A 13935-nucleotide genomic window follows, 5' to 3' on the forward strand; every position below is an offset into this window, starting at 1 on the left:
ATAGTGGAATGGTTTTGTTAATTATAATTATAATTACATTTATAATTATTTCATTAGAACAGCCCACAATATCAGTCGAATTATAACACTAAACACATTCACTATTATCTTGTTATATAATTACTATTAATATTCTTATAAGCTATACTTCCCATTTTAAAATAAATATTAGTTAAAACAGATAAAATTATTCTACTATCCTTAGAGTTTTATCACAAGTTCATACGAAATAGTTCCATTCTTATCATTCAAACTTTTGGGCTCAAAACTTTAGGCTTAATCATCATTTCAACAAAGGTGAGCGATTCGTCCCAGTTGTTGTCATGCCAAGAACCCCAAGTAATTCCATTCCCTTTGGAACCCACAACGTACCCCTCTTTATAGTATTTTCCATTGAGAGAGCTGCAATATTTAGTTATTAGATTGCCATATTTGAACGTTTATCATGTTGCCTACCTTTGACTACAATTGAGGTACCACCAGCCACCTACTTCAGGCGAAGCGCAATTACCAGTTTCAGATTTGTCATTATCCCTGTCAAACGTGGTGAACATTTCGTTCACATGATATTGTAGGGAATCTCCAGCTGTTCCGAAGTATTTCCCCAGCGATTTTAGCGCATACGATTCTTCCTCGCTGCCAAGTTTAAAATCCTTGTAATAAGCGTAGCTTGTGGATCCATCAACCTTTCCAAGCTTGATATACAGTTCGTGGGGCCGTTTTTGAGTCATTACGTGAATTTTCTCCAGTCCAATAAAAAATTCGCCATCTAAATCGCCGAATCCATCTTTGTAATCCTTCCAAGGTCGATCAAAGTTCTCGGAGCCGTCAAAACGTTTTTGAATGGTCGTCCATCCCATTTCTGATATTTCTTCAGATAGCAATTTGCTTCGGCTTTCAGCTTTTATTAGGCGACTTTCCAAGTCCATAAGAAAGTGTTTTTTATGTACAATATTTGAAATTGAGGTGATGAGCATCCCTATACAATTTTCGTCACAATCTAATTTTATCACTGTTGAAACTGGGTTTGCACTGATTTGACGTAAAACCTCTAAACACAAAAACGGCAAAGAAATCTTAAGGATTAACGATTTCATTTTTATAACTGGGAGGTACGTACGTCGCGGACGCTGAAATAATTTTAAATCAGCATTCTAAAATGCGGTTTATATAGGCAATTTTTACTTAACACTAGAGCACACTTATCCTAAAATGTATTAAACATATTATCGCTTAGCGCTAAAAAACCACCACATCATATTTGTATGACTAGTTTAATTCAGCAAAAAACGTATTACTTTTGTTTTTTAATACATCTCTTAATATATCATTTATTTTGTTTTTTTTTTTAATTCATTCATAAGTTAACAATCCAATTTTTAAAAATAATACATACATTTGATACATTTTGGAAGTGACACAAAAAAACTTTCGGTGGTAATACTATTGGAATTTGTTTTTTTCCGAATTTTTCCGAAGGGATTTCCCAAGTCATTCGCTAAAACTTGGTCATCTAAAAAAAAAATCTTGTTCAAATTGTATGTATTTTTATCCATAAGACTTATAATATAATAATATGTAAATTATAATATATAATATTACAATATATAATGATAGTATTAAAAACTAGATGATGAACTTAATTGCGTAGCGATTAATTAGGTGTCCACTATTTCAAATTGCCTATGATTGGGTCCTGTTTTGCGGATTCAAATTTTCCATTTATCTTTTTTCTCCTATTTTTTATATTATCCATTCTCGTTCTTCATCACTTTTATCAAGCTCGGGAAATGCAATATTTTTGAATCAAGGCGCCATGTGTTCTTCCTCTTCATGAACATGAGTCATCATTTTCCTGAGCTGGTAACACCAACATCGTCTTTCTCTTTGACCCCCATTCTGCATAGCAACTATGCTTTTTTCTCAACAACTGACGGCTTTTTGTTCGCAGTACCGCATTAAGTTATTAGTAAAATGAATTTCCTTTCCAACGAGGTACCGTGCATGTTGGTACAACGTCTGTGAAAGTCAAATTAACTAAAAATAGAGATAGCGCCGAAACATAATTTTATCCCACATGGTTAGTGTCCTGAATACATTTTTTACATAGTGGTTCCTGTCTTGGAACTTTCTGCTTCAAATTTGTATAGGGAAAATCCGAGGTGCATTCACTGTTAAGCGATTTTCTCAAAAACTGACGGCTTTAGCTCAATGATACTTTCTGACATGAAGCTTGAATTAACGCCCAATAACCAGGCTTATCCTGCATATTGGTACAACCTCTGTGAAGGGAGCAATAAACAAAATTGTGGGGACCCGATTTTTTAAATCGATTTTTAATAGATTTCTAGAAGTCGGATATGGTTGCAAACTATCTAGATCGATAGATATTTTCATTCTAAACAATTCTGTACTTAATATTTTTCGATTCGACCCCAAGAAGTCGAGAAAATCAAAAAATAAAAGTTGGCCCAATGCATTTTTTTGGTCTGGCAACGCTTGATTCTTTAAATTTCAGAGAAATTTTAAAGTTATATCGTTATTTTAAATTATATCGTATCGTAAAAAAAATACGATAAGAGTAAAAATGATGTATAATCTACATACATTTTACACTGGTATATTGCGACACAGCGACATCTAGTGTTAATCGACAGTAGCAGAAAATGTTGGTTTCTTATCGAAACGACTTGCATAAAGTGCCATCACTAGAACAGCTGTTAAAATCCAGCAATGTTTTGATTGTTTTTGAACTAAATAAAGTGACTAAAATTTTAAAGATGAACTACCCCAAGCGAAAACCACTTTCATGGTCACAATACTACGAAGAATTGCTTTTTGACCTGTGGGAGGAAAATATTGCATCCATTCGAGCTGGTCAAAAAAGCACTATTGTATGCAAGGCAATGGCGGAAAAACTCGACGAGGCCGGATTTATAGGCGTTGAAATGAAGGATGTGCGCACCAAACTAGACAACATAACCCGCAAATACAAGTAATAAACATTTAATGACTTTATTAATTTATTTCGTCATAAATATCATTAACATTATTCCAAATAGAATAGAAGCCAGGGAGGGGAACTCGAAATGGAAGCACTTTTCCAGAATTCGTCGAATTTTGGGAGTATTGAAACCAGCTAAAGTCAAATATGATCATTTAATGGAACAAAGCACAGGTATTTACTATTTTTATTAGAGCCTCACACTCAAAACGCAATAAAAAAATCACTTGATTGCAGATGAAAATGGAAAAAAGGAGCCCCTCTCAGTAAAAAGCGAGAGCTTAGGTGATGATTTGGATCAGCCGGAAATCTTAAGTGACGAGGATGCTAATTCCTGGGATCGCACATTGGAAATGCTGTCGAATCCAGGAAGCCTATGTGATGACTTGCCCTACTCGCCACAATGTAAGAAGGCAAAACTTTCTCAGGATGATATGACACCCTTTGAGGCAGGAATGCTAGCAGCCACAAAAGAACGCAATAAAGAACTTAAGCTTATGAGGAAGGAGTTGACCAACCTTGCCAGTCGACGGCTGATCGCCTTGGAGAGGCTTCAAATGACCATGGAACGAATGGAGAAGGAAAACGCCAAATTCCATGAGGACATGCTGCAAAAATTGTAGCAAATTAGAATTAAACAATAAGTTTATAGTTGTGCCATATAATAGGCTAAATTAAGATTACTTTAATACTTCATTGTATAATTTCCAACACATTAAAGGTCTGATTTTGTTGGCCTACTCCTTTGTAACATATGTAGATGCAACATGTATAGAAAAAAAATTGTGCTTAAATTACTTTTATTATAAAGGTAACTAGCACTTCATTCATTGGCGATATAGTAGTAAAAATAGAAACCTAATGGTACATTTCAAAATAATGAAATATATTACATTATCATCTCTCTGGCTGATTGTTAATATAATGCGAAATCACATTTCTCAGAGTTTCCGGAGCTTCCAGAAGGTCTGTTAGACTATCTTTTTCCTCTGGTTGTGAGCGATGGTTATCATCAATTCTCCATTTCTCCATAAGTTCGCTGTTTTTGCCAACTAGAAAATTGTGCAATATACAACAGGCAACAATAACGCCGGGCGCTTTGCGGCAACGATTATCAAGTCCTTTATGAATCCTGAAAAAGCGCATTTTAAGGTGGCGAAAAGCCTTTTCAGCTAGCCTCTTTGTTTTGGAGTGAGCATCGTTATAAATAATCTCATTCTCGTTTCCAGAATTATCAAATGGGTAAGCCTTCATGACGGCTGTTGAAAATCGGAAGGCGGAATCGCCAACAAGAAACGGTGGCACATCGACTCCATCGATGGTCATTGAATTGGCCTTCAAAATATCAGTTGAAGCTAACTTTTTCTTCAGGGTGCTGGCTTCATATATCTCCGACTTGCTGCAGCGACCCTGGCAGCCTGTATTTACATAAAGGAATCTGCCCCTAGAAGACAATTAAAGTAGACATCTTGGATTAAGTTTGCTATACATATATTCAAAGTGGGATTTTTTACCTGTGATCTACCAGAGCAATGAGTATAGTAGAGTACCAGCCCTTAATGTTACAATAATCCTCGGCATCGGAGACAGGAGGACGTATCTCTATATGTGTTCCATCTACAAAAGTAATTATTAAAAACCATGATTGACTTACAATATGCTCTACATTACCCAATACTCCGAAACATTGAGGGAAGCCCAGTTCCTCGAAGCCCTGAATACATTCCTCCAGTTTCTCTTGGGTGAGAAATTCTTTAGGCAAGTGTTCTGGAGCAAAAACGTTGATAATCTGCCTGCAGAACTCGTTCAGGATTTTAGGTATCATCGAGGATGGGACGCCAAATAACCTGCCCACTTTGCGATAATCCTTAGACGATCCCATTGTATAAAGGGCTATAGCTATGCGTTTCTCGAATGGAATTTCGCTCGGGGATCTTTGGTTCACTCGAATACTTTCCAAGGACTCGACTATCTCATCGAAGTGCTCCCTTTCCATGCGAAAATGGTCCTTAAAAACATCATCGGAGCATTCTGGAACATCTCGCTCCCAAAATTTGCCGTCTGGATGCTGTAATTTGTTAATGATTTAAAGATCTAGAAGGTATTGGCCTTAATTACTTACATCTCGCTGGGTTGGCAAAAAGACGCGGTCTTCCTCTATCATGGAAATCCACAATTTGCTTGATTCCTCATCCAACTTTTGTAACTCCAACATGTTTTGCAAAAATCTGTTGTTGTGCTCCTGCATAAGTAACACTAGGCCAATTAAATCATTTCTTTTATTTTTGTCATTATCTTTGGTTTTATTATTATCTTCCATTGTTTTCGAACTCTTGTAAAATGTTTAACAAAATCGAACTCAAACCAAAATGAGCCAAAGTTGCAGCTGTTTACCAAAATTTATCGATAGCAGTATTCAGTGTTGAGTAGTATCCAAAATGATGTACTCAGAGTACCTTTATGTTTCATAAGTAAAATTTTAAAAAAAAGGCACATTTTTAAAAATCATACTTCAATTTGTTAAAAAATTATAAATAATTTTCCTTTTATGCTTCAGCTTTTCGGGTACATTTGTATTTTCAAATGTTTTAGCATACATTATGAAGCCGTTTATTCTATTTATACTTTTCACCATTTCAAAACATATATTTATAAATATATTTATTTTTTAAAAAGTTAAGATAAAAACTAATTGAAGAGTTTAGAAACTAGTAACTAATCCATAATTTCAATAAATTAATAATTTAATAAGTTTAAAAACTAATAACCGTTTAATTTTTAACAATTTAAAATAGAATTTGAAAACCTCTGTTACCTATTTTTTAAATTCCATACAACCCCTTTATAGACGGAATTTTCAGACCTGGTAACACTGCAAAAAGTATATATATAAAACCCGGCTTAGAGATAACGAACGGAAAAAATTGTGCATTCAATTGGTCATCTGATTTCGCCCGATATGGGAGTAGACCTTGTAATTGGAGCTGCATTGCCAGCAGTTCTGGGAGCCCTGCTGATCACGGGATGCAATTCGGAGATTCCCAGGTTCAAGTACGAGATCAAGGAGTTCCAGGTGCCTCTGGATCACTTCAGTTTCCTGATCAACGCCACCTTCAACATCCGGTATTTGTACAACGACACCTTTGTGGACAAGGCCAATGCCCGCACTCCGATCTTTTTTTACACGGGAAATGAGGGGGACATCGAACTCTTTGCCCAGAATACCGGATTCCTGTGGGAACAGGCTGAGAGACAGCGGGCTCTGGTGATCTTCGCGGAGCATCGGTACTACGGGAAGTCCCTGCCGTTCGGTAGTTCCACTTTCAACACCAGCATGCCAGAGCACTTGGCCTATTTTACGGTGGAACAGACCCTGGAGGATTACGCCATGCTGATCACTTTTCTGAGGAACGATCGCCAGATGCCTGTAGTGGCTTTCGGCGGGTCCTACGGCGGAATGCTGGCCGCCTGGTTCCGGATGAAGTATCCGCATTTGGTCACGGGTGCTTTGGCCGCCTCAGCTCCCATTCTGCAGTTCCCCGGGATAACCGATTGTGACATCTTCTCCAGGATTGTTACTTCGGTCTTCCAGAATGCCTACAACGGAAACTGCACAGTGAACATTGGGAAGTCGTGGAAACTCTTTCAGACCCTGGGAGGGAATGATGCCGGCAAGAAGCAGATATCGGATGCATTCCACCTCTGCACTCCGCTTAAGAGCGATGAGGATCTGAAAAAGTTCCTGGACTACATTGAAGAAGTCTACAGCAACCTCGCCATGGTGAACTATCCTTACAATAGCAGTTTCCTGGCTCCGTTGCCAGCTTATCCTGTGAGGCAGGTGTGCTTTTACCTCAAGGATTTGCATACCACCGATGCGGATTTGCTGCACGCTATGTCCAGTGCCCTGGCGGTTTATACCAACTACACAGGATCCTCTAAGTGCCTGGATATTTCGGTTAGCTCTAGTGCCGACGAGTCCGGCTGGAATATTCAGAGCTGCAACCAGATGGTGATGCCCTTCTGTTCCAACGCCACCGAAACCATGTTCCGCACATCCAGCTGGAACTTCAAGGAGGTCGCCGAGAAGTGTTACAAGAACTATCGCCTCACGCCCAAGCCCTATGACATAATTCTACGTTATGGCGGCAGAAACCTGGAGGCTGTGACCAATATCATCTTCAGCAACGGTCTTTTGGATCCCTGGAGCGGTGGTGGTGTGCTGCAGTCCCCCAATGACAAGGTCTTCGTCATCATTCTACCGGAGGGGGCTCATCACCTGGATTTGCGCCATAGCGATCCGGCTGATCCACCTTCAGTACGCGATGCACGCAACAAGGAGGCAGCCATCATAGAACGGTGGATCCAAGATTTCTGAAATGAGATAGCCTTTACAAATTTTTCTAAGCTTAACTTAAAGCCGAAGTAATCAAAAATTATTGATATTATGAATACACATTTTGGAACAAATGAAAATGTATTGGAAGATTTCGAATCTATATTTTGTAACACTTTTTAAAAATATAATAAATATGAAATTTTTTAATAAATATATTTACTTTTCAATTCAAGTTATTTAAATTATTAGTGCAGAATTTTATGATTTTGTAGAATGTTTTTTATTAACTGATTTTAGTGGAGATCCTGGCCGGGCCAGGTTTGAACTCAAATTGAATACGGACTAGTTTCTATATTTACTTGGATTGCCAATATAATTCATAAAAACAAATAAAAAATTTTACAATTGGATCGCATTTGACTAATCGATGGACACGCTGGACACTTCCATTGAGCTGTTATCTTCCGATGGCGGCTGTTCAGATGGATTTGCAGTGCCGCCAGATGTGCCAGGCGTCTCCTCGGTGGCCGTTGTGACAGCAGTTGCCGTTGTGGTCGTGGTTGCGGTGCTGCTGGCAGCCGGGTTTAAGCTCGTCCTGTTCGCCTGCGATCGACGCATTCCCTCGAGCAAGTTGCGACCCGGACGGAGGCTGATCGCGGAGCTACTCGAGCTACCCGCGCTAGAAGTCGCAGTCGTTGTGGTCGTCGTGGTTGCTATGGAGGTGAAAGGCACTCGGACACGTACATCTTGCAGCTCCCACTCCATCTCATCCTCGGAACTTGTCTCTGCATTCGCCACGGCCGTTGAACTTTTAGTTTTCTTCTGCCCCTCGGCGTTGCGCTTCCAGTCGATTGTCTTTAGCAAAGCCTTGGCCTCTGTTTTGCGCTGAAGGGTTGGATAATTTTATTAGTTTAATTGTTTTTACTTTAAATGAAATGTACCCACATCATCAGAGTCCAGACACTTGTACGCATAATAGGCTGCTCTCTCGTATTCCCCCTTCTTCTCGTAGTAATTTGCCAGCGTGATGAAACCTTGGTAGAGACTCTGCTTATCGGTGGCCGCCCTTTCGTCCTCGCAGTACATGATGTAGCAATGGACCGCAGTCTCATGATCTCCAAGCTTCTCGTGCAGATTAGCCAGCTTGTACATGGCAATGCCCTCTATATCGCCAACATCGATGGCCTTCCAGTAGCACTTCACCGCATTTTCGCACTTGTCTAGCTTTTCGTACGTCTCGCCCAAGGCAACCAGCATGCGGGAGTCGTATGGTCGGAGTTGGTGGGCGATTTTAAAGTAGTACAAGCTGTAGTAGTGCATCTTGATGATCTCGTAAGCCTGACCCAGGCCATACCAGGCGCGATAGTCCCGCTTGTTGACCTCTACTGCCTTCCGATAGCTCTGTATGGCTGCATTCGTGTTCTTCAGTTCCATGAACTCGTGACCCATCAGGGTCCAGGCGGCCAGGTACTTGGGATTCAGTTTCAGGGCACGCTGAAAGTAGGAAATGGCCACCTGGTGATCACAGCGGATGCTATAGTAGTTGCCTGGTTGTGAATCAAGGATAATTATCTGATAACATTTTTATAGTGAAATATGAAGCCTACCTATCACACAACACGTCTCGGGACGATACTTGTTGATGCTCACAGCCTTGTGGGCCAACTGGGCCATCTCGGTCTTCATCTCCTTGACGAACAGCAAATTGGAGTACGTGTCCACATTGTCCAGTCGGTAGGGATCGCTCTCGAGCAGTGCTTGGTACAGTTCAATCGCCTTGTCCACATCCCGCTTGTTGTGATAGACCAGAGCCATCTGGGCAATCAAGTAGATACTCTTGCTGAACCCCGATGCCTGCAGGTCCTCGTAGATTTTCAGCCCATCATCGTTGAGATATAGCTCCAGGTAAGTATGCGCCATGAAAAAGTGGCGCATCCAGTGACCGCCAAGCTGCAGACTCAGCAGTTTTTTCTTCTCCATAATAAGCGGTGAGAGTTCCAGATAGGCGCTCCACAGCATGGGCACCAGTCTGATGGCCTGGATGAGCATTTGCTCGGCGGCCTGGTTGAGATTCAGTGCTTTCAGGACGACTCCATATAAATAGATGCCATAGCCGTCCAGCCGACTCTTGCCGTACTCCATGCGCAATGTGGCCAACAGGTCGGCGAGATCCCGCATTTGATTCGGCTCGTGGAGATTGGCCTGGTCGGTGGTTGAGTCCAGTCGGCGCTTTTCCCTGGCCATGTAGGTGGAGTAGAAGTGCAGAAAGCGGGGCACACTGCTCTCGCAGTTCCTGACCGCGTGAGCCGCCCGGTCGTATTCCCTCACATCGTAGTAGCTCTTGGCCAAAAAGTAGTCGCTATACTCGGCCGGCGCAATCCCCTCCAGCTGACATTCGCTGAATGTGCGATCCTCGTCGGGAGCTTCATTATCTATGTGCACATCGCCCAATCCGTGATGCATCTCCGCCAGCCACTTGGTGCTGTGCAGAAGGCCCCGCTTGGAGCACTCGATGATCCCGCGGCGCAGTTCCCTTTTAACATCCGGCAGCAACACGCTGAAGAACTCCTGCATCTCGATCGGATTAAATTCGTATGGATAAGCTATAAAAACAATTTATTTGCCGGCGCGCTTCGCCTAGTGGTGTGCAAACAAAAAAGTTGGGCAGCGATAAATGGTTATCGACAAGAGGGTGGCGGTATTCCCATTGGTGAGCAGGCACGGAATAATAACTGTGCTGGGAAACGCAAGTCACTAGGTACAATTTTTAAGTAACTTTTTCTATTTATATGTATTTATTAATTTAACGTTAACTTAAGATTTGTTTATCTAACCAATCTAATGGGTTTCGAGCACTACCAGCTTCGTCTTTTCTATATGTTGGTGACTTAGTATATTTGTGTAAGCAACAACAAATGTAAAGAAGTTAACCTATTTAAAGATTTTCTTTACAAATAAAAATGTATACATGTTTTAACAAAAACCTTTGGCGGGAAAATGATAAAGGGAACAATTTTGGAAATGTACCTACCTTTAACCGTGACCCGTGACCAGTTCACAGATAATTTTTCTTATCTTCAAACCGCAACAATGTTCACCTGGTCACACTAGCAGAAGAGTGGTAACAGAAGAGGGAAAAGGGAAAAATAACCATAACAAACTGTGCAATAACAACAAAGATTAGGAAGAACAACATGTTTGTGGAATAAATTACTTTGTTTAATTATTAACTGACGCTCGTGACGTCGTCTTCGAAGGGGGGAATGCGACCCCCGAAGTTCCGCACATATATATATATAGAGTTTAAAGGTCAAATCACTGCTCAATGAAACTGCGCAGACAACAGAAGCAAAATTTAAATGCATAATAATACTATCATAAAGCTTCGTCTGATTCACTTGTTTATGAAAAGGAGACCCCTATCTGGCTTCAATTGAGTGGCGCGATCCGATAACCTGAAGCTATAGGGGCTATATAGTCGTCACTCCTGCTTTGTTTACAACGCAACGCACATCGCACAATGAGGCTCAAATCGGGAATATTTCTGGTGCTGCTACTGACCACTTTTTTGGGTCTTGGCGAATGCTTTTGGCCCTTTACCAGAAGACACAGTACAAACACTCCTCCTCCACCTCCCCCTCCGCCTCCAGAGCCCAAGCTTTCGCCTGTGATTTTCGGTAAGTATATTGATTTTTACCTACGAAGGTCAAGTGGTTTCAGTATATCATCATTATAATAATTTATAATATTTCAGTTCCCGGAGATGGAGGCTCTCAACTGGACGCCCGACTGAACAAGTCCAACTCTCCTTATTTCGTGTGCCAGAAGACCCACGATTGGTACAATCTCTGGCTCGATCTGGAGCAGTTGGTTATTCCCATGGTCTATTGCTGGATAGATAATGTTAAGTTGTACTACGACAAGGTCACCAGGACCACTCACAATACGCCTGGTGTGGAGACCAGGATTCCCGGTTGGGGAAATCCGGAGGTCGTCGAATGGATCGATCCTACCAAGAACAGTGCCGGGGCCTACTTCAAGGATGTGGCCAATGTGCTAGTGGATCTGGGCTATGTCCGCAAGCAGAACATCCACGGAGCTCCGTACGACTTCCGAAAAGCGCCAAGTGAGTGAAATTTCTTGACTTAACCAGATGTATTTAAAAAATCCTATAATGGATTAGTTTTAATGTTAAAACTATCCTTTACCAAAGCCATTATAACTAATGCAATACATTATTTCCCTTCAGATGAGAACAAACAATTCTTCATCGATCTCAAGCATCTGGTTGAGGACACCTATGAGGCCAACAATCAGTCGGCCGTCACCTTCATCACGCACAGCATGGGAAGTTCCATGACCCTGGTTTTTTTGCAGCAGCAGACCGTCCAGTGGAAGGCCAAATATGTGAAGCGATTGATCAGTTTGGCGGGAGCCTGGGCGGGCAGCTTTAAGGCGGTGAAAGTGTTTGCCATGGGCGACGATCTCGATTCGTTTGCCCTGAGCGCCAAGATCCTTAAGGAGGAGCAAATAACACACCCATCAACTGCTTGGCTGCTACCGTCTCCACTCTTTTGGAAGCCTTCCGAGGTTCTGGCCACGACCCCAAGCAGAAACTATACTATGGCACAGCTCAAGGAGTTCTTTAACGACATTGACTACATGACGGGCTGGGAAATGCGCAAGGACACGATTCGCTATAGCCAAAACTTTAGTCCACCTGATGTGGAGCTGCATTGTCTGTATGGCGATGGCATAGACACGGTGGAGAGGTAAGTAACGATAGTGCAAGAAAGATGATACTTAAGCAACTCTTGTTTAATCCAACAGATTGCAGTACAAAAAGTCAGATATTGCTGGGGAAACGCCCAAGTTGATTATGGGCCTGGGCGATGGAACCGTAAATCAGCGTTCTCTGCGGGCCTGCCAATATTGGTCGGGCTACAGCAGCTCGCCTGTAAACACACTGGCCCTACAAGGAGTGGATCACATGCATATCCTGTCCAATCCAGACGTCCTCAAATATGTTCGCACAGTCATGCAGCAGCCATAATGTCGAGTATCCTGTTTTAATAGGTTAAGAGTTTCTTGATTTCGAAAGCCCATGCGGTATCTGTAAAATCTAACTATACAATCAACGCCAATTCTAATGTTAAATAAACGTATCGCGTTAAGTAGCACAAACCTAAATAAGGAGAAATTTCCTTTTGCATTTTCTGTAATTTCTCTTTATTGTTATCTTATTGATTTATGCTTATAAGATGAGATATCGAATCACGTGTGTCAATGTCAATGCATAACGCTTTTTATTACTCAATAGTGTTTCATTTTCCTCTTGGTTTTATTCGTTTTTATTGTTTTCCATTTTCATTTTTTCATTTAATAAATTGTTTATATGTATTTTACAAAGCGTTTACTTAGATGTATTTCATTTTAATTATACCGAATAATTTGTTAATTATTGCACTAATATTTAATTTCATTCACTTTCCTCCCGCCTCCACTTTGCTAATTTATTGTAGTTGACATTGTTCATTACTCTTGGTATAATTTTCCATTTAAAGTATGCTCTCGCTTATGTACTCCGATATCTGGATAGATATAGAAAAAAGTGTTTGTTTTGGTTGCAATTAGGATAAAACTAAGGTTGTCGAATGATTTTAGTGTTTCGCATTTGGTTTTTCGATAAAATCAAGAAATATATATTTACAAATTGTTTGCTCATACAGAAATCGCTGTCGTAGGCTAAATTTGTGGACATTTTCGCTAGAGATTTGTTGCTGGCTGCAGGTCATGTTTTTGGGTTTTCGCTTTTTTTTGGGCTTACAAAGCATATTTAATTCGTAAATTGTTTAGGTGAGCGATTTGTGCGGGTGTTGTTTATTTACTCGTTAGCTAAATATATACATACATGTTTATATATTTAGTATATATTTGATTTTATGTTGCTGCATGTGGGTGTATGTGTGTGTGTGTTGAGGATTGGACTTAAAAAACGATTTTTTCTTTGTTTGTCAGAGTTTGATTTTTGTTTTTCTCTTTTCTGCTTTTGAGGGTTTTGCCCCTTTGTTCAACAAAATTTGTGCTCTCGTTCCATAGTTGCAGTTAGGGTTTTACATATATAATGTACGGGTATTATATATATAACTATAATATGACCTTTACCTTCCTTGACTCAAATCAAAGTGATTCTGAAATCGATACCCCAAAAAGTCCGCCACTTCTGCGTGTTCTGTTTCAAAGTTTTTACGTTAGTATAAAAAATCATGTTATCGAAAGTATAAAAATCGTATTTAGCCATAGTGTCTCTTCTAGATCCTGTCTCTATTTTGGTTTCATTACATTTCTCTTCATCGTTATTAAATCTTTGTTTTGTTTCGTTTTCTTAGCAAAAGCGGGTGTATCTTCTTCAAGCAGGTATTCGAATGTTACTTGGCAGGATTATTATTTTCCATAGTATATATATATTTTTGTTAAATAGTTTTATAAAAGCTTAGTGTGTCGAGTGTGTGTGTGTGTGATGTGTATGTTTTGTTTAAATGTTTTTATGTGGTTTGTCGTGTGATCTAGGCCGTTTTTCTGTTCTGTTATT

At 40.4% G+C, this 13935-nt stretch overlaps 6 protein-coding genes across 6 annotated transcripts; 3 read left to right on the forward strand and 3 right to left on the reverse strand.

The window, feature by feature from the left end:
* Positions 1–452: 452 nt before the first annotated feature.
* Positions 453–860, reverse strand: LOC108011076 (fibrinogen-like protein 1). Its single transcript, XM_017076176.3, has one exon. It carries the CDS (start codon positions 858–860, stop codon positions 453–455), a length of 408 nt encoding a protein of 135 aa, XP_016931665.3.
* Positions 861–2706: 1846 nt separating this feature from the next.
* LOC108007227 (uncharacterized) lies at positions 2707–3909 on the forward strand. Its single transcript, XM_017070867.4, has 3 exons — positions 2707–2995; positions 3063–3178; positions 3242–3909. The coding sequence occupies exons 1-3, from the start codon at positions 2781–2783 to the stop codon at positions 3625–3627; spliced, it is 717 nt and encodes a 238-aa protein (XP_016926356.3). The 5' UTR covers positions 2707–2780; the 3' UTR covers positions 3628–3909.
* Positions 3792–5396, reverse strand: LOC108007218 (uncharacterized). The gene is made up of 4 exons (XM_017070856.4): positions 5127–5396; positions 4676–5072; positions 4519–4621; positions 3792–4448 (listed from the first exon to the last, which is right to left on the reverse strand). Exons 1-4 carry the CDS (start codon positions 5322–5324, stop codon positions 3902–3904), a joined length of 1245 nt encoding a protein of 414 aa, XP_016926345.3. The 5' UTR covers positions 5325–5396; the 3' UTR covers positions 3792–3901.
* Positions 5397–5886: 490 nt separating this feature from the next.
* LOC108005246 (lysosomal Pro-X carboxypeptidase) lies at positions 5887–7575 on the forward strand. Its single transcript, XM_017068442.4, has one exon. The coding sequence runs from the start codon at positions 5964–5966 to the stop codon at positions 7380–7382; it is 1419 nt and encodes a 472-aa protein (XP_016923931.3). The 5' UTR covers positions 5887–5963; the 3' UTR covers positions 7383–7575.
* Positions 7576–7679: 104 nt separating this feature from the next.
* Cdc23 (cell division cycle protein 23) lies at positions 7680–10012 on the reverse strand. Its single transcript, XM_017069384.4, has 3 exons — positions 8951–10012; positions 8289–8890; positions 7680–8228 (listed from the first exon to the last, which is right to left on the reverse strand). Exons 1-3 carry the CDS (start codon positions 9915–9917, stop codon positions 7764–7766), a joined length of 2034 nt encoding a protein of 677 aa, XP_016924873.3. The 5' UTR covers positions 9918–10012; the 3' UTR covers positions 7680–7763.
* A 442-nt stretch (positions 10013–10454) lies between these two features.
* LOC108018375 (lysosomal phospholipase A and acyltransferase) lies at positions 10455–12757 on the forward strand. Its single transcript, XM_017085923.4, has 4 exons — positions 10455–11020; positions 11098–11469; positions 11593–12115; positions 12174–12757. Exons 1-4 carry the CDS (start codon positions 10864–10866, stop codon positions 12394–12396), a joined length of 1275 nt encoding a protein of 424 aa, XP_016941412.2. The 5' UTR covers positions 10455–10863; the 3' UTR covers positions 12397–12757.
* Positions 12758–13935: the final 1178 nt, after the last annotated feature.

The sequence above is a fragment of the Drosophila suzukii genome, chromosome 2L, assembly GCF_043229965.1.
Source record: "Drosophila suzukii chromosome 2L, CBGP_Dsuzu_IsoJpt1.0, whole genome shotgun sequence".
Taxonomy (NCBI): Eukaryota; Metazoa; Arthropoda; class Insecta; order Diptera; family Drosophilidae; genus Drosophila; species Drosophila suzukii.